Source organism: Rutilus rutilus (genome assembly GCF_951802725.1).
Source record: "Rutilus rutilus genome assembly, chromosome: 5".
NCBI classification, from domain to species: Eukaryota; Metazoa; Chordata; class Actinopteri; order Cypriniformes; family Leuciscidae; genus Rutilus; species Rutilus rutilus.
The window spans coordinates 43127294-43148158 of NC_140213.1; the positions used below are offsets into that span (position 1 = coordinate 43127294).

Genomic DNA, 20865 nt, shown 5'->3' on the forward strand with positions numbered 1-20865 from the left:
AGTGTCCAGTGTAGACAGCTTCTAGCTGTTGCGGCGCAACGTAATGTGACTCCACAGCGACTCTAGGGGTCAGTGTTTGAGAAAAGCGAAAACTGCATAGTGTGCCTTTATCAGAATATTGCAATATATAACAGGTATTTCCTTTTTTTTTTTTTACTTCTTAGCAAAGAACAAGTATATTGCAAGTATATTGGGTCTTTGAATCTCTTGTACGTTATGTGTGCACGAGTGCGAGCATGAGCAATAATTAGCTGGCTGCTGTTCACTTAATGGCCACTGGTTTCGCTAACAACTAAATTCTACATATAGCCCCTTTAAATAATTTGTCTAAGTCAATTAGTTGAAATCGAATTGAATCAAATCAAATCTCATTGTGAATTGGATCGAATCGTTCTGAATTTGCACAAATCATTCCTGAATCGAATCGAATCGAAAACACCCCTAATAGACAGATTTGCCATACACCTTACTAGAGGACAAACTCTGATTTTTGTATCATAGATACAGATATGAAGATATGTATATTTCCAAGTGGAGTCAGTTCACAGATATTCAAAGCTCTCCGGTTGTGGTTGTAAGCAAACAGGACTGTTAAACAAACGTTTGCTGTACCAAGGCGCTGCATACTTATAATGGATCATGGATGACATAATGGAGACTGCTATTAATGAAAGCTAAAAGCATCTTCAAATAGTACATGCTGCAGGGTGCCAAAACGAAAGGAAGAAGCATGCTATTGTTAGCTCTTTGTTTTGTTTAGTCTCCAAGTGTGTGTACACAGCTGTGTTTTAGCGTGCACATAGTTTTAGTTTGGAGCATATTAATAAGATCTGAGTAATGATCTAATAACACATTAAATTAAACTTTTGGTTTGTATTATGAGTATCACTGAAGGCCAATGTACATTAGCATATTTGAGCTAGGATCTTTCTTCAATCTTCACTGCCGTTCAAAAGTTTGGGGTCGGTAAAATGTTTGAATGTTTTTGAAACAAAACTCTTATGCTGACCAAGGCAGTTGATACTTGATACTGCATTTATAGAAATAATATTTTGTTTCGTATCTTTATCATATCATTTAAAATAGAAATGATAAATATTCTGAATGTCTTTACTGTCATTTTTTTTACAATTTAATGCATCCTTGTTGAATAAAAGGTTAAACCCTTAAACTTTTGAGTGAACATGTAGATGTAACATTTTCTGTGGGCATATATTGCAAAAAAAAATTATACCAAATACTGATTTATCATACCTAACTTACCATATAAGGCACTTTTAAAGTGTTTTTATGTTCATACACATTCTATTGAAGTTAAAGGGATAGTTCACCAAAATGTTTAATTATGTCAACATGTTGCTCCAAACCTGTTTGACTTTTTTCTTCCAAGGAATACAAATGGAGATGTTTTCAACAAATATTCATGGGATTCTTTTTCATATATATACAGTGAAAACACATAGTGACCAGAGGCTGTAAAGCTAAATGTCATCATAAAAGCCTTCAAAAGCTTATTGGGGAAAGGTCATCATCTACTGAAAACTGCCCTAGGCCAATGTGAATGAAACTAAATGCCTTTGACTGTCAGCAAGTTTGATTATAAGGAAGTATACATGAAATATGAGAGCTATGACAAGATTTTTTCCCACTTAAATGTTGGTTTGTCACATAAGGCTGTTAGAAGGCTTGTAGTGGACTAGTTGCATGCACTAGTAGTTATAGGGCCCTATTTTAACGATCTGAAACGCAAGTATCAAGCGCGAAACGCAAATAACTTTGTGGGCGGGTCTTGGGCGCTGTTGCTATTATACCGGCGGGATAAATGACTCTTGCGCCCGACGCAAATCTAAAATGGGTTGGTCTGAAGTAGCTTCATTATTCATAGGTGTGGTTTGGGCGTAACGTGAAATAATCCAATGAGAGCGTCATCTCACATTCCCTTTAAGAGCAGGCGTGCTTGTTCCATGGCGGGTTGCTATTATAACGGCGGATTTGCCCGGCGCACAACAGGAGCGGTTCACAGCCGAGGAGACCGACGTTCTCGTCAGGGCCGTAAAAGACGGAGAAGTGACATTGTATGGGGATGTGAGAAACCCACCCAAATTAGCTTCGGTTAAACAGGCGTATAATAATTTGGGTAAATGTGTAAGCTAGATTTATGCCTATTTTTTCACATCTTCATGGACACAACAATGATTTCCCTCGTGTGGAATATTTTTCCTTGTAATAATGTATGGTTTTCTAAAAATGAGAACTACTGCGTCTGTGTGTAGATGAGATAAGCAATGTGTATGCGCGTTGTGCACACGCTACATTGATTATGGCCAAGCATGCGCCCTTAAAATAGCATATGAATAACATGCGCAACGCGCCACTGACTTTAGACTAGGTTTTTCCTGGTCAGTGGCGGAACTGTTTTCTAAACCTGCAAAATAGCACCAGGGAACGTTTGCCCTGGAACACGCCTCCTCTTTGCACTGAACCGCCCCCGGGAGCGCAGGTTCATTTCCTAGTTTACCGACGTGCGTCTGTGGAGGGAAAAGTCCGCTGTGCGCGGGTGCAAAATAGGAATGATACAGTACATGCGTCGGTGTACAAAGTCAATTGCGCTGGGTGCAAGATAGGGCCCATAGTGCATTTTTGTTCGTTGTAAGGAAAAGAGCAGCATGCGCATTCATCAAAATATCTCTTTTTGTGTTCTATAGAAGAAAGACAGTCACTGATTAAAAATGACATGAAGATGAATAACTAATTACACTATTTTTACTTTTATGTGAACTGTCACATAAAGAATACGAGTCTCATTTGTCCTAAGTAATTAGCTATAGGTTATTTGACTGGTTGTTGGATGGTTATGTAGCCGTGGTCCAGACCCCCTGCATGACTCAAACGGATCAGCCATCTGTCTGTGCTTTCCAGCTTCATTGAAGAGCTTTCCCTCAGTGGACTATTAAAACACAGGCAGAAGCTTAACACCTCACTGCTTGCCTCTAATGAGCCTGTCATGTAAACACGCGTCGCTTCATGCGTCTGTGTGTTGTGTTGGGCTTTTTGCTCACACTGAGAGAAAGAGAAAGAATTAGTGAGGAAGAGAGATCAGATGTTTATAGATGAACTATAATTGTCTCTTTGTTTCATTTTACGTAATCGAATGCAGCAGAAGTTACTCTCTGAATCTATTTTTAATGAGGAAATTGCAGGTTGAGTTCATGTTAATTACAACAGTGTCTGTGCCCTCCTTTTTGCATTCTGCCTACAATATATAGATATAATAAATTGTGTGTATATATATATAAAAATTTTGTTACATTTTATATTAAATATATTTATTATGTAATTTATTATATTTATATATTTTATTAGATTTATTTTTATGTGAGTTAAAATAAATATAGAGTAAATATATTATATATATATATATATAAATATAATATAGTTTTTATACATGTAATATTTATTATTATATATTATATCCTTATCCTATGTAGGATCACAGGGATATTATATTATATTATATTATATTATATTATATTATATTATATTATATTATATTATATTATATTATATTATATTACAATAGTATATTATAATTACAATCATTTTAGTAACGTACAAGTGCATCACAGATACTTTGATATGTTTCACCAAAACATAACATTTATAACTTATTCATAGTAGTAGTGCTCTTTATACAAGTTAACTTGTCTTTGCTAATATGACTTTTTTATGACTTATTTTAGTATTTTCAAACGTCTACTCTTGTTGGGGGTGTGTGGTGCTTATTGTAACCTTTCATATCATTGTTTCTGTAGCTTTGATTACATAACTGATAAGTTATGTTTAGTCGGTGTGTATGTGTGTTTCTTATCACAGTGTGGCCTTGGCTTGATCATCGTTCTGCATCTCGTCAGTAATCTCGTCTGCTGTGTTGTGTTCCTTCACGCCTCTTATTATCATGCCGAAATCTCAGATGCTCCTCTGGCCAATACTTATCTGCTGATGCAGTGTTTCTCCTTTTCCCAGGGCTGGGCTGATTTTAGTGCTCTCTCTCTTGCAGGCTACACACACAGGGATGCGCTCCTACATTTACAAACAAAGCTCTGTGATTGGCTCGCAGGCGGAGCACACTGGGATGAGGACGTACTATTTCAGTGCGGACACGCAGGAGGACATGAATGGCTGGGTCAAGGCCATGAACCAGGCTGCACTGATGCAAACCCATACAGTGAAGAGGTCAGTGAGTCACAAAACTTTCCTGAATCATTTTCTTCATCAGTATTTTAGTCTTTCTGGCTAGGACAAGAATGGAGTTATGTACTTAAAGGGATAGTTCACCCCCAAAAATGAAAATTCTGTCATCATTTATTCATCTTCAAGTTGTTCCAAATCTGAATTTCTTTCTTCTGCTTAACACAAAAGAAGATATTTTGAAGAATGCCTGTAACCAAACAGTTGATGGACCCCACTGACTTCCTTATATATTAAAATTAGGGCTGTGAAAAGATTAATCGCGATTAATCACATCCAAAATACAAGTTTGTGTTTACATAATAAATGTGTGTGTACTGTGTATAATTATTTTGTATATATAAATACACACACATGCATGTATTTATTTAAGAAATATTTGCATGTATATACTGTATATATTAACATATAATTTATATTATATATAAACATAAATATTTGTATATATAAATAACACATTTTTCTTAAATATATACATGCAAGTGTGTGTATTTATATATACAAAATAATTACACACAGTACACACACATTTATTATGTAAACACAAACTTTTATTTTGGATGCGATTAATCGCAATTAATCTTTTCACAGCCCTAATTAAAATATAAAAAGAAGTCAGAGGGGTCCATTTTTCTCCAGATTTCTATAATAGTACTAATAAACTGAAATCCAGTTTGTTTAAATTTCATACACTTTCATAAATTTCATACACAATGTTCTACTGCTAGGTGCTAGCCCTATTTTAATCATGTTCATACTTTTTAAGTGAATAAATGTAATTGTTTTTACAATGAACAGATCTATGCTGATCATAAGCCGTTTGAAAAAATGCATTTCGAATTATTCATATTTTGTTTTATATATATTTTATATTATTAGAAATGAGCTATGCCAAATGGAGGGAAATTTTATGTGCAGTTAAAATACATAAATCTTAAATTTAAGCCTCTTTCTCTCTCTATCTATTTATATTTATTTAATTATTTATTTTTGATAGCAAGAAAATTAAGCTTCTGAAAACAAAACAAAAAAGTTTTTTCTTAAATTTTGTGTTAAAATCTAAACGTTAATTTGCTGCTGTTGTTTCATTAAAATTATGACAACCGACTAGTGAGTGACATTTTACAGGTCCTTTCGGCTTATAAATCGCCGAAACATGGTTATATTTAAATCTAGTGTTTCTGTGATGGGTGTTTAGGGGCAGGGCTTGGGTTAGGCTAGAGAAAATATCATTAACCTGATATAAAATCAGTGGATGTCTATGCAACGTCCTCACTAATGTAGTGAAACAAGCGTGTGTTTGTGTTTAAAGGAGTACTGTTGAGTGCAATCTTCACCAGCATGTGTCAAGGGATGTTGTGTCTGTAAGTGTTTGTCGGGCCGTCAGTCTTGTCGACTGACAGCGAGTCTACAGTGTGTCTTGTTCTGTCACTGCAGAAGAGCAGATGGGGAGTGAGCATTGACTCAGCTTTCCGTCTCTCTGCTGTCTGGGCCGTCAGTCACCGAGTCCAAGCTCAGCTCAGATGTTGGTTGAGTGCTCAAGTAGACGAAATGACCAAAATACCCATCCCTAGTTTAGATACTCCAAACATGAATGGGAAAAATCGGGTTAGGATTGTTAGTCCCAAACACAAGCTACGGTTACATGGACACCTTTTGTTGCAATCGGAATGAATTAATTCCAATTGATAAATGTGATCGGATTGATGTGCACGTTTATGTCACAAGCTTTACATCGGAATAGATTTTTTTAATTGAATATACAATATAGTATATACAGTATATAAAATAAAGTTTCCCGCTGTTTGCACATACTAATCATTCTCCTATATTGCTCCTTTTCTTTGTATTAAAAATCAAACTTAATATTGATCTATTTCGGTTCCTAATTAGGAGACAACGAGCACATGAACCATTTGTGCCGTTCTGATAATATTTATCAAACAGTAAAAACTGGTCCGATTACAATTGGCTGATTAGGGTCCATGCAAACGCAGCTAGTGACTGTGTGAACGTAGGCTGCATTAACATGTATATGGTTTAGCCAGTTTGGCCATCTCAAAAATCGATGTTTCACTTTGTCGCGCGTAATGCTTCATTTCCAATTTCAGCCACCAAAGCCTGAATAGTTTGCTGTCTCTGCTGGTGATGTCGTTAACCAAGGTACCAAATTGGGATCATGGCAGGATTTTTGAGTTGTCATAGCAGCCCAGCACTAATGAGACCAGGATCAGCTTGAGCTGGCAGCCAGCAAGGCAGAAAATTCGACTGTGATAGTCCAGGATAAAAACGTCATTTCTTTTCATAACTCTATTTAGAGACTCATAGACTGGCTTTTCATGCTCTTTTTATAGAAGCTCTTATGTTTGTGTTTTCCCTTTCTCCTTTGTCAGAGTTGTAGTGCGTATACTATTTGTTTTGGGATTGGAATGGGATCAGTCATTCTCACGCCTTGGCGTTTCATGTCCGACTGTAGGAATGTGGGAGTCATATTCTCTGAGAAACTGTTGGCTTTGTTTTGCGTCGAGCCAGTTTGGGTATTAGTCCTCTGAGTAAATCATCTGCAATACGCCCATGAAGTGCACATGCAATTTGTTCCTAATAGTAACCTTTATTTGGATAAATCAGACAACCTTGAGAAGGAGTGCACTTAATTGTATTGAATCTACACTTGTACTTTAAATCTTAAAAGTATATTTAAAAAAAAAAAAGAGCTGTATATGCAGATAATATAATATTAAAGAGATTACATTTTCACTGTTTCTTAACACACTTAAATAAAACTTAGTAATAATGTCAGTTCTGTCAGGACCGTTAGCAAACAGTTTGGATTGGCGGTATGGTTCAACAGAACCAACATGAATGCATTGCAGATATCATTAATTCAAGATGTATTAGTACAACATCATTCAAGCCTGTTTAAATTCAACCTGCTTGACACACGAGAACAAACCTCATTGGTTCTGGTGCAGAAATATTGAGATCTGATTGGCCAATTGTTATTCATTGTTATTCATAGTTTGTAAGTTATCGTACATAGAGATTTTTTTGTGTCTTACATAATATACAACACTATAAATCATAAGGGGATAGTAAGGGGCACATCCTCCCTCAAATCAAGCACTGGCTAAGTTGCTAGGGTGTTCTGGGTGGTTGCCAGGGTGTTGCTGTGTAGTTGCTAAGGAGTTCCTGAGTGTTTTTTAGGGTGTTGTGGGTGGTTGTCAAAGCATTGTTTTTCGTATAGCATTGTGGGTGGTGTCCATACATTTCTATGTGGCTGCAAATGTGTTCTGAGTTTTTTTTAGCTGGTTGAAATGCAGTTGCTAGGGTGTTGCTATGCAGATACTAAAGTGTTCTGAATGTTTTTGTTGGTTGCATAGGGTGTTGTGGGTGGTTTCCAGGGCGTTACTATGCTGTTGCTAAAGTGTTCTGAGTGTTTTTAGCGGGTTGAAATGCAGTTGCTAGGGTGTTGCTATGCAGATACTAAAGTGTTCTGAATGTTTTTGTTGGTTGCATAGGGTGTTGTGGGTGGTTTCCAGGGCGTTACTATGCTGTTGCTAAAGTGTTCTGAGTGTTTTTGGCGGGTTGAAATGCAGTTGCTAGGGTGTTGCTATGCAGATACTAAAGTGTTCTGAATGTTTTTGTTGGTTGCATAGGGTGTTGTGGGTGGTTTCCAGGGCGTTACTATGCTGTTGCTAAAGTGTTCTGAGTGTTTTTGGCGGGTTGAAATGCAGTTGCTAGGGTGTTGCTATGCAGATACTAAAGTGTTCTGAATGTTTTTGTTGGTTGCATAGGGTGTTGTGGGTGGTTTCCAGGGTGTTACTATGCTGTTGCTAAAGTGTTCTGAGTGTTTTTGGCGGGTTGTTGTGCAGTTGCTGGGGTGTTGTGTGTGGTTGCCAGGGCTTCGTTAAGCGTGTGGATTCTAGAGTTGTGAATCTAAAGTAAGACTGGTCAGTTTACAGTGATGGATATATTTAACTTCATGAGCAGATTCCCTCATGTGTGAGTGCTCGTCCAGGATCTATGCTGTGGAATGTTGTTAATTTAACAGACCTGACCATGTGATCCAGCACTATGATAATAGCATCATATAAGAGACTCATAAAACTTCACTGACCTTTGCACATGCCTTATTTTTGCCACACAGAGACGAGTCGGATCATCCAGACAAAGTGAACATTTCTGAGAAACTCCAGCAGCGAGCCGTGCCTCAGACCAACCACATCAACAGCTACGTGATTCCAGAACCTGAGGTTATCCAAAGCGACGGTCTACTGGACGAGAAGCGGGAGGGATTTGTTGGAGAGATGGAGATCCAGGTTACTCCTAGAGAGATCGAGCAGGCGAGGAGTAAATCTCCAGCAAGTAGGATAGTGGAGGTGGAGGTTTTAGCTCCAGGGTCAAAACCAGCTTTCCAAGTTCCCTCTCGAGCTCCATCCAGGGCCGTCTCGACCCCGCCGGTTGTGATGAGGAACGGTACGCCTGTAGAACAGAACGGCATGCTTGGGTATCAGAGGGGGCCGACACCTTCAACTCAAACTCCAATGCAGGTACAGAGGAAGAGTGCACTGGAGCAGGTGGAGAACTGGGTCAAAGTACAGAAGGAAGAACGCCAGGGGTGAGTCGGCAATATATATATATATATATATATGCAAATTCAGTCACAGAAACACATATACAACATATATACAGAATAGTTGCTAGATACTGTGAAGAGTCATGGGTTGCATCTCCCCCTAGTGGTTGAGATCATAATAAATCGTCACAGAAAACAGCACCCATTTTACTTTCATTTTACTTTTATTATGTGTCATATTTCAGAGTGAAATAGGATATTTTACAAGAGAAGTCCCACCCTTTTTAATTTTTTAGGCATCTGGATTTGTTTGGTTTGTGAAAATTGGTCACTATATGATAGGAAAAAATGTATAATGAAAACATTGGTGATGTCAATCAACATTTCAGAGGTGCAACTAGTATTTATAGTTTGAAAAATTATTACAAAGACTTTTTTCCTCTTTAGAATAACATGCAATAATGAATTATGTTCAACAAGACTTGGGTTGTTTATTGAAATAAAAATAAACTACAATTCAAAAGTTTTTGGGCAGTTAAAAAAAAGAAAAGAAATTATTACTTTTATTCAGCCATGATGCAAGGACAGTAAATACATTTATAATGTTACAATGTTTATTATAATGTTTATTTGAAAATTTCTATTTCAAATCAATTCTGTTCCTTGTAACGTTCTATTCAAGACTCCTTAAAAAAAATCAAATTTCCACTAAAATATTAACCAGCACCACTGTTTTCAACATTGATAACAATAATAATAAAAAAAGAAATGTTTCTTGAGCATCAAATCAGATATTCATATGAATGTTAGAATATTACAATGATTCCTGAAGGATCATGTGACACTGAAGACTGGAGTAATGATGCTGAAAATGCAGCTTTGCATCACAGGAATAAATTACATATTAAAATATATTAAAATAGCAGTTATTTTAAATAATAATAATAATTCACAATATTACTGTGTATTTTTGATCAATTAAATGCAAATAAAGACTATAAAAACTATAAAAATATATATAACATAAATAGTTTTAATTTTGACTTTAACAACTCCATTTCAGTCAAAACAATACATGTGTAGCATTACATGTTAAAAATAATATTGTTCTCACAGGTTTGTTTCTACCGATGGCACAATCCCACGTCGGACCCCTCCGATTCATCCGAAGTACGGCACACTAGACAAGTACCAGTCTTTACCAAAGTCCACACGGCACAGCCCACAAACTACTCACCGGCAGTTACCCAGTGAATACAAATATTCCCACGACCGGCTGAATCACTTCCAGCTGACCCACGGCCACAGCCAGCGACCCGCAGCAAATGACAGCACAGTGTGGCAGCTGTACGAATGGCAGCAGCGACAGCACTATCGGCACGGCAGCCCCACCGCCCCTGTGTACACTCCTGCCCCAGACTACTCCACCGCCGTCTCCTCCACCAGAGTCAACTCAGACGTGTCCCGCTCCGTTTCGGTGCCCCCGACCCTGGCAGACATCCCTCCACCCGGACCGCCCGGACCCCGACTGCTGTCTCCACGCAGACCCCACACTCCTGCAGAACGGGTCACAGTCAAACCTCTGGAGGACCGGCCCACCGTGGAGGTGCCACCATCGAACTCTCCTCACCGGTTACGCTCCTATAAGGTCAGTGGGTGACGAGCACAACCGTCACATCACATGAGGTTACACAACGCATGCTGCAATACAAAAGTTTGGGGTGGAGAAGATTTTTTATTTTATGCTAACAAAGGCTGCATTTATTTGATCAAAAATTAAGTAAAAACAGAAATATTGTGAAATACTATTACAGTTTAAATAACCTTAATTCCTGTCCTGGTAGAGCTGAATTTTCAGCATCATTACTCCAGTCTTTAGTGTCACATGATTCTTTAGAATTAGAAACATTTATGATTATCAATGTTGAAAACAGTCGTGCTACTTAATATTTTTGTGGAAACAATATATATTTTCAATAAAGTATTTTTTTGTAACAATGTAAATATAGTCCAACTAACTATTAAAGGTATAGCGGAGGATCTTTCCGAATTTTAGATAAGACCCGCCCTCTCCACTTTTTGAATAAGTTTGATTGATTCACCATAATGATTGACAATTAGGAGGACCAATAGTATAGGTGATCCACCCGGAAGTAAAAAATCCTCCGCTATACCTTTAACTATGACTTTTGCCTCAATAAATTAATAGTTAGTAAGGTAGTTATTGATATATAAGTTTAGGTTATTGTTATAAGTTATACGTTTAGGTATTGGGTAGGATTAAGGGATGTAGAATATGATCAAGCTGAATAAGGCATTAATATGTGCTTTATAAGTACTAATACAGCCAATATCCTTGTAATATGCATGCTGATAAGAAACTAGTTAATAATGAGATTTGGACCCTGAACTAAAGTGTTACTGTAAATGTCTTTAATGTCACTTTTGTTTAACCCCAAACCTTTGAATGGGACTGTATACAGTCACTAATATCCATTATATAAAACTGACCTTTGTCAAAAACTCTGCTTTAATAGAGAAGATCTGGAGTCTGAGAGACGCATGCACTTAGAGCCATCATGATGAATGCTAACACTGCTCAGAAAGTCCTGATCTAATAACACCAGCCTTCAGTGTTTTCAAGTCCTCATTCAGCATGAATTATCAGTGGTGTGTTTGTAATGGAACGAGTGCCAGAGTGGGATGATTTATAGACTCTTCATTTGCTTCATTTAATGTTTCTGTCTGTCCTTTAAAAACCTAGTAACCATCTCAAATAAGTTTTCACTCAGCAAGCAGAAATGTCTAATCCCAAATGAGGACTTGAAGCATTACTGAATCCATAATGATTATTAAACCTAAATATGTTGCACTTGGAAGGTTTATGCATTACTGTAATGTATTTAGCAGGCACTTTCATCCAAATGTGTAACGTTATTCTGGTGTTTTTGACATAAGAACATACTGGAGTACAAAAGGCGAAAGGCCCATTCACACCAAGAACGATGACTATATTAGCGTCCGTCCACACTAGCGGATGATATTGTTCTGTTTATTATAAGCGTGCTGCAGTTTTGTCGTCTCCCACTCGAGCTCTATAAAGCAGGATGGATTCTGATGCCAATGTTTTGAAAAGCTGGAGAAAAATTGTTCTGAAAGTGATTCCAACAATATAGTTTCTCCGTGCCGTTATTGTTACATTTGTGGTGTGTATTCTGATTTTTGGAGCTTAATGAATGGGCCTTGAGAAAAGCACTACATCAATGTAACAAATTATTATAGTTCACATGATCCTTCAGAAATCATTCTAATATGCTGATTTGATACTCAAATAATTTCAGTTTTGCTGCTTAATATTTTTGTGGAAACCGGAACCATTTTTTCAGTATTCTTTGATGAATAGAAAGTTCAAAAGACACGCATTTATTGCAAAAGAAATATTTTGTAAACTTATTAATGTCTTTACTGAAACTTTTGATCAATGTAATGCATCCTTGCTGAATATAAGTCTCTCTCTTTTTTTTTTTTTATCAATCTGCAGTCGGCCACAATAGAGAGACGCTCAATGCCTCCGTCTGGTTACATCACACATACAGTCAGTGCTCCCAGCCTGCACGGGAAAACAGTAAGACATTTTTCAAGTTTCTTTTCTGAAATTTTTTTTTATATATATATATATACAGTGCAATGCATAAGTGAATACACCCATGCTAAAGTTGACTAAAAAGAGGAATAAAAAATCATATTTTGGAAATTGACCTTAATGCCTTAATTAAAAAAATTAGGAAAAATCCAACCTTTAAGGACACCAATTTTCTTTGTGAATGAATAATGTATCGTAAATAAATAAATGTTCTTCCTTAAAATACATGGTGCATAAGTGAGTACACCCCTATGTTAAATTCCCATAGAGGCAGGCAGATTTTTATTTTTAAGTATTTAAAAAAAAAAAATTTAGGATACTATGCGTCCTGATAAAGTTCCCTTGGCCTTTGGAATTAAAATAGCCCCACATCATCACATAGCCTTCACCATACCTAGAGATTGGCATGGAGTACTTTCCAGAAGATCATCTCTCAATGCAAATCAAACCAGCTATTAGGCTAACTGAAATAAAACCATGCCAATCTCTAGGTATGGTGAAGGCTATGTGATGATGTGGGGCTATTTTAATTCCAAAGGCCAAGGGAACTTTATCAGGATGCATAGTATCCTAACATTTTTTTTTTTTTAAATACTTAAAAATAAGAATCTGCCTGCCTCTATGGGAATTTAACATAGGGGTGTACTCACTTATGCACCATGTATTTTAAGGAAGAACATTTATTTATTTACGATACATTATTCATTCACAAAGAAAATTGGTGTCCTTAAAGGTTGGATTTTTCCTAATTTTTTAAATTAAGGCATTAAGTTCAATTTCCAAAATATGATTTTTTATTCCTCTTTTTAGTCAACTTTAGCATGGGTGTATTCACTTATGCATTGCACTGTATATATACAGTATGTATATGGATACTGTATATATACTGTATAAACTTAATAAATACTTCTAATTTGATTTGACTGTTTAGTTTTTCTATTTTCTGCTGCAGTTAAAAGCAGATTTCAGCAATAAAAATAAATTAAAAAAACCTCCCTGGATAAGTTTCGCTTCATGTTCCTCTGCTGGTGGAGCCAGTCCTCTGGTTTGCGCGGCCGCAACGGGCATTTGTATAAATAATCTCATCACATAACTCTCTCTCTGCCCTAATCACACCAGCCGGAGGAGCTCACCCTTCTCCTCATCCAGTTACGGAGACACCAGGCCATGATGGCAGGTGTGCGCCACGATGCGCTGGCCCACCTCCAGCAGTTGTCTCGGGTGAAGGTCAGGGTTCGGCCTGTCCAGTCAGCACCTCTCATTACTAGCCTGAAGCCTGTAGTCTGCCTCTGCTGCCGTTATTTCCCCCGCCTGTAGCGCTCTGTGTAGCTCCTGTGGCTTTATTACATGCTGCTTCTCTGTATTGTAGCATGGCATGTCATGCTAGGGGCTGCATCTGGCTGTCCCACCATCGGCATGAATTGTATTGAGGTATTATGCATACTACATGAGTATGCACTGCTTTTGCTCCAAAGTCTGAAAATGCAAAGATGCTTGCTTGAAGTAGGTGTACGCAGGAGTCTGAGGTTCTGGTTTGACCTGGTTGCAAGATCAGCTTTAAATGATTTCAACAGTAACGTCATAGTAAACATGCTTTGTTAATGGAATATATGTGCAGAAACGTGTTGCTCTATATCAGTGGTTCCCAAACTTTTTAGAGTGAGGCATTTAACATCCTTCTGCGTACCCGCTCTCTTCCACTTAGACACCTTTTCCATCAAGGGACAAGATTTGCACCCTTAAACTGATGTTAGATATATTTACGTACTGTTTAAAGTCGAGATGAAATCAAAATTGACCCTATTGACTTTGTTAGCGCGTATCACTAGTCTTGTGGTGAACAATTAATCCGTGCAAGTTAATACACAGAAAAAAATAGTTTGCCAAAATCTGAAAATCTGAAAAGTTACTTCCGGTCTGGAATGGCGTTTCTTCTCTGATGACGTCAGTTTGACGGCTTGGGTTGAAAGCGCTTAACCACTCGCCTCAAACCGTTAGTCTGCGATGAGCAGAGATGGAGAGGAGGAGCGCTGAAGTAAAACCCTGCCCTCTGTTCAATATTCCCTTTCACTTGGAAATACGTCACAACACTGGAGAAAAGTCGTTTGCAACTTCCGGTTCACGGGGGACTTTAATCCTGCTCATATGTGGTATGAATTCAATTACAATGGCACAAATAGGCTGATGTTATGAGATAATGTTTTAAATAAAAAATGTTCAACAGAGAAATATGAAATGATGGTAAAAACAAAGTGATACTTTTAAATGTTAAACTAAAACCACCAGTAGGTGGCAGCAAATCACTGTCTTAATGAGTGAGTCATTAAGTCATTCATTAGTATCGAAGCAAGTTGCTTGCTGTGTTCGAAATCGCCCCTTATTCCCTACATTACTCCACTAATATATTACTCCACTAATGAAACGAGTGAGTGAATTCGGACACTGAGTGCGCCGGAAGGGCTGCCGCTTTTGTTTGTGCTTGCTGTTTAATAATTAATTGAAACGTAGCAAACTGGCAGCTCCAGTAGTAATGGAAAGATTTATCCTGAACTCTGCTATGGAAACTATATAATCAATTAAAAAGGAATTTATACCTTTATGATATTATGCTGGACCATTGCAGTTTGGAAAATGGATGGATGATTGATTCAGCTGCGACGCTATCTCCTGGCGAGACGCGGGAATTCATTCAGCGCGCCCATGCGTTGTGGGATTGAATGAGTGCACTCAATAACGTCCACTATGGTTTCGGACACCACTACAAATGGCTGTCCCCTCAATTAGTCCCGATTCGGGACTAATTCGAATGAGTCATTGAATCATTGACTCTCTCGACTCGTTCAAAGCCGCAGATTTCCGTTCACTAAGGAAACACCGCTGTGTTTGGAGACGCACAACAGTTCTGCCGTGGGCATTTGAAATTGTGTGAATATTCTGGAAAAATTGCATCCTTTCTTGAATAACATAAACATTATATCGATCTCTATGCACAGACTGTGTCTATATCTGTTCTTCATGCTAGTGAGTACTAAAGACACACTTTTACAAGGGTTTTCTAAGGCAAGCTATCATATGCACACCGCTTGTGTGGATGCAGTCAGTTTTGACCACAAATGATGTCATGTATTTGACCTTTTATGGCCTATTTTTACACCAGAGGTGGCGTTTTGCCTGTTTCAAATGCATGCTCGGTTTTAATGTTACTTTAAGGTGGGGAAGAGTTAAATGAGCAACGAAACTCAGCATTTTGTTCACGTACCCCCTTGGTCACCTCACATACCCCCAGGGGTTCACGTACCCCAGTTTGGGAACCACTGCACTATGTTTAATTACTTTGGTTATTGGCTGAATGCTTTTGCATCATGGACTGAGGTAAAGTTAAAGGAATATTCTTGTGTTTTCAACCTAACGTCAGTGTACCAAAATCATTTTCGTTATCTGTACTTTTGTCTTGTTTTCTCTAAAACAACAAATTTACCAAAGAAGCAAAATTGCATAATACTGTTAAGACTTTTTTTTTTTTTTAGGTTTATGCTTAAAACAAAAACTATTTACTGCCATAGGGGAAGAAAAATAAGTTCAATTTAAGATATGTTCTATGAATACGATGTATTCTCTAAATATCTTACCAAATTTTGCTTCTCAAGTAAATTTACACTACTGTTCAAAAGTATAGTATTTTTTTTTTTTTTTTAAATAAATGAATTACGATGTGAGAGTAAATATTACAATCTTACCAATCCAGACATTTTGAATGGTAGTGTATGTAACTGTCATGCAAACGGGGGTCTGTTGTATCAAGACAGTAGTGAGTAGTGTGTCTCAAAGCTTGTGTATCAGGTGATAGCTAATGCTTGTGCAGTGTTTGATTAAAATGTCTAATGAATAGATAACACAACTGATTTAAGGAGTCTGAATTGAAATGTTTCTCCTGCTATTTACAGGTTGATGACACATACATGCACTTGAAGAAGGACCTGGAATATTTAGATCTGAAGGTGGGACCTCTCCTTTTCATCTCTCTACTCCTATCTTACCTTCATCTTCTGTAAACCTGTACTAAAACACTAACACAGCACAGAAACCTCACTTAGGTCGACATAATCAAGAATTTGTTTTATTTCAGAAATTGTTTATATTTGCCATTTATAATGGTCAACTGTGTGGCATAATCAGGAATTACATACATAGTCTCAGAATGTTAATGATAATAGTAATGATCCAGTCGAAGGATATTAAAGGCTGGTCGTCCTTTGACTATATCTGTCTATCTCCGTTTGCCACAGATGAAAAGTTTAGAGCCATTGATCCTCATGGTTCACAGTGTGTTACAAACCTGCTCTGCGGGGGGTTTGAGACCACTCTGGAACGTAAGCACTGTCAGCATCCAGAGTGTCTGCATTCCCATTGCTTTACACGGCACACATAGCTTTGTGTTGGCACAAGCCTGGCACCTGCACGCCTGTCCTCCTGCCTTTCGTGAGTGTTGTGAGAATGATTGGGTTACTGAGACGGCAGGTCTGGATGGGACGGGCAAGCTCAGCGCATGTGCAGGGAATCACATTTAGCCAGCTGATTCTCCAATTCATTCCGTTTCATTCTTTATCAAATGATCTATTATTCTATTTTATGAGTAGCTTTCTAGATATCCCGTATGTTGTAGCCAACCCAGACTCAGTGGAAAAACGTACTTGTGGCGACATTTCTGCAAAACGATATTATGTTGCTTCTTGCAAGTTTCACGACAATTTCAAAGTGAAATTTACAGTGAGTGGCGCTAAAAGTGTGTTCAGTTTTATCCGAAACTGATGAACATCAATCTGACAATGTTTTATTATGCTAGAGGTCGTATGTATCGCAGCAGTTCAGTAATGTTTTTTGAGGCGATAATAAAGTTAATGCTCTATCGCATTTGAAAATAATGTACCACCTACACTAAACCAAACCCTAAACCTGACCGATTTAACAGTGTTAACAAAACCATGCCATTTTAGCTGCTTCTGCAAGTTTTTATCGTGACACACTCGTACACAAGTGCATTACTGTAGAGAAAAGCCATACATATGGAGCTGGTTATGTGATAGAAACATCAAAATGTATTTTACAAATCACGCATTATGGTAGAACTGTTTTAAAGGAACACTCCACCATTTTTTCATATTAAACTATGTTATTCCCTTAACTAAGACGAGTTGATACATACCTCTCTCGTCTCAATGCATGTACTCAATCGCTCTGGCGTGCGTTTACTACCACTATACTGCCACTATAATATTCCTTTCAACTGTTTTTTGGTGTTTTGCTTAATGTAGGTAGAGGCACGTTTTCACAATGAGCCTGGGTTGGTCAATTCTCTGAAACGTCCCTTATGGCCTTCAGTATCAGCATTGAGAAGATTCCTCTTAAATTCTTTATTTTCTTTGAAACTTTTCTTTAGAAGACTTTCTAGCTTCACTGCAAGCTACTAATAAAAAGTAGATAACTACATTGAAGGGGACCATTTTCAGGGCAAAATTTTCAGATAATATTATTTAGTTAAAAAAAAACAGTAAGAATATAAGTTTGTCTAACGGCATCAAAATTAATATAAACTAATACAATTAAACAACAATGTAATTTCTATACACTACTGTTCAAAAGTTTGGGGGGTCAGTAAGATTCTTTTATTCAACAAGGATGCATTAAATTGATCAAAAGGGACAATAAAGACAGTTATAATGTTGTGGATGAGTTCTATTTTAAATGCTGTTCTTTTGAACTTTCCGTTCATCAAAAATCCTGAAAAAAATATCAGAAATGTTTCCTGAGCAGCAAATCAGCATATTAGAATCATTTCTGAAGGATCATGTGACACTGAAGACTAAAACAGTTATCTTAAATTGTAATAATATTTCACAATATTAATGTTTTACTGTATTTTTGATCAAATAAATGCAGCCGTGGTTCTAAAATATCCAAAAATCTTACTGACCCCAAACTACAAAAACGGTGACAACCAGTGGAATTATTAACAAAATGTGAGTTACTCCCCGACACTGTCCAGTTCATCGTTGTCCAGAGCTTGGGTTTCTTTTATGAGTTTACCACGCAGCATTTTCTGTGGAGGCTTTATTTTAGACATTGCATTTATGTCCCACAGCTGTGTTCTGTTGGCATGAAGATCGTGAGACACCATCCTGCCATTGTGCTTCCAGAAAGCTTGCATTAGAAATGAAGAATACTTGTCTCAAAGCTTCTCACTGTGACTTTCAACAGTGTCCATTGCACAGTGTTGGTCTTGCTTCGCTTGTGTTGAATAGATGTGTTTCTGTTTGTGGAGCACTAACACAAGGAGGCTTCTCTGTGAATTGTGTAATAGGTGAGTGGGACAGAAACTCTGAAAGGACGGCCGGCTAAGCCAGTGAAGGTGGCGGAAAGTGACATAGATGTGAGTATAGAGGACAAATCAGCATTTTACTCATCAACTCTTTTCCCCGCCAGTTTTTTTTTTGTTTTTTTTTGTTGCCACTAGCATTTTAGTGCAAAAGTTCATTTATTTCAGTAATTCAACTTAAAATGTGAAACTAATATATTATATAGACTCATTACATGCAAAGTGAGATATTTCAAGCCTTTATTTGTTATAATTTTGATGATTATGGCTTACAGCTATGAAAACCCCAAAGTCAAAATGAGAATATTGTGAAAAGGTTTTCATAGCTGTAAGACATAATCATCAAAATTATAACAAATAAAGGCTTGAAATATCTCACTTTGCATGTAATGAGTCTATATAATATATTAGTTTCACCTTTTAAGTTGAATTACTGAAATAAATTAACTTTTGCACGATATTCAAATTTTTTGAGTTTCACCTGTACAATTCTAGCTTCATGCCTTCTCATAACTCTTGATGTGGGTAAGTTTCATAAAAAAGCGACATTTTGCGTAAGCAATGTTTCTATTGCTTGTTTCTGCTGCTTCTTCGCTTGTTTTTGGATCTGGAGATTCTGTATTCTTCTTTCAGAAGATGCGTAATAGCGCCCCCTACGTATAACACTGAAAACATGGATTACCGGTGTTGTGCCGAATTTTGAACCCCTGCCAAATTATTACCCCCAATATTACCCCCAATATACCTACCAATATTAGGGGGGTAATAATTTGGCGGGGGTCTAAATTCGGCACAACACCGGGAAAATTTGGAGACAGGGAAAGCTGCAGGTCGGAGTAATGGGTGTGTGTGGTCTAATTGTGGACTTGTAAATTCTGTCAATGGCGGGGAAAGAGTTAATTACAGTATCTACTAATCCTGTGTTGCTATGCACAAAATAACATTGGTTTGCCTTATTTAGCTGTTTTTCCTGGTCTGAACTGATCCATAAAGCTCTGTTTCCTACTGCAGGTGACACTGAGTCGACTGTGTGAACATGACAAAATACTTCAAGAGCTTGAGTTCAGACTCAGTGGTCTTAAGGATGATAAGGTGAGGCAAATATGAGGCAAAAAGTGCAGCGTTTACTTTGGTCTTGTTTTTATAGATATGTCAGTATTAATATATTTGCTCTTTCTCTCTAGGACAAGCTTGAGTCTGTTCTGGATGTGTCTCACCAGCAGATGGAGCAGTACAAGGACCAGCCAGCTCACGCTGAGAAGATCGCTTACCAGCAGCGACTCCTTCAAGAGGACCTGGTGCATATTCGAGCAGACATTTCTAGAGTGTCAACGGTAAGTATAAAATGTGATGCAGATGTGGTTTATCCTGCTGCTCATAAAACATTCACTACAAGGCTTAAGAGATAGAACCAGCTTAGATGGAAAGGAACTCATGCAGACTAGCTGAAGACGTTACTGTAGCTTTACCCATTAAAGCAACACTAAGGAACATTTTTTAACCTTAAAATAATGTTTCCAAAATCGTATCAGTGGTTCGTCAAGTCGTAACAGGGTGAAAGGCACTTCTGGATTCGCTTTGCAGCCCTATATCTACTATAACCACACCATGCAAGTTTGCCAAACCGGGTTGCGGTTCTGTAATTCGAATGAGCTACAAATTCGACTTGCTTTACGTCAAGCGTTACAATAGTCATTATTTAGTTTTCCTTCGTTTCTGATGTCGCAATACATCATACTTTCATGAAATCATGCAACATACTCTACCTTGTCTGTGGACATCGTTCATTCCAAAGCCGGTGCTGGATAAACAGTGAGCGTGTGTGTGACGGTAGGCTGCGGGCGGCGAAATTATTTACGACAGCGGTAATGGACAATTCCGCTTCCAACCTGTAGGGCGACCGAAGAGGAAACGTTCCTTTGTGTTGCTTTAATAGATCAAAGGATTGATGATGTATTGACTCACAATTTAAATTTGGATCATTTTTAACAAAAGAAAAGTTACATAGTGTAACTTTTTTACATT

At 37.6% G+C, this 20865-nt stretch overlaps 1 protein-coding gene across 11 annotated transcripts in view; it reads left to right on the top strand.

Moving 5' to 3' along the window:
- Nucleotides 1-20865, top strand: part of plekha7a (pleckstrin homology domain containing, family A member 7a) — an 89740-nt gene that overhangs the window by 60136 nt on the left and 8739 nt on the right. For 5 of the 11 annotated variants that reach the window (XM_084408715.1, XM_084408713.1, XM_084408717.1 and 2 more), the window contains 8 exons: nucleotides 4058-4233; nucleotides 8396-8866; nucleotides 9941-10472; nucleotides 12366-12449; nucleotides 16412-16465; nucleotides 18826-18894; nucleotides 19852-19932; nucleotides 20025-20174. In XM_084408715.1, coding sequence (XP_084264841.1) covers nucleotides 4058-4233; nucleotides 8396-8866; nucleotides 9941-10472; nucleotides 12366-12449; nucleotides 16412-16465; nucleotides 18826-18894; nucleotides 19852-19932; nucleotides 20025-20174 — 1617 coding nt within the window. Of the gene's footprint in view, nucleotides 1-4057; nucleotides 4234-8395; nucleotides 8867-9940; nucleotides 10473-12365; nucleotides 12450-13586; nucleotides 13695-16411; nucleotides 16466-18825; nucleotides 18895-19851; nucleotides 19933-20024; nucleotides 20175-20865 lie in introns of all 11 variants that reach the window. The other 6 variants (XM_084408716.1, XM_084408718.1, XM_084408721.1 and 3 more) reach the window with 3 other exon arrangements.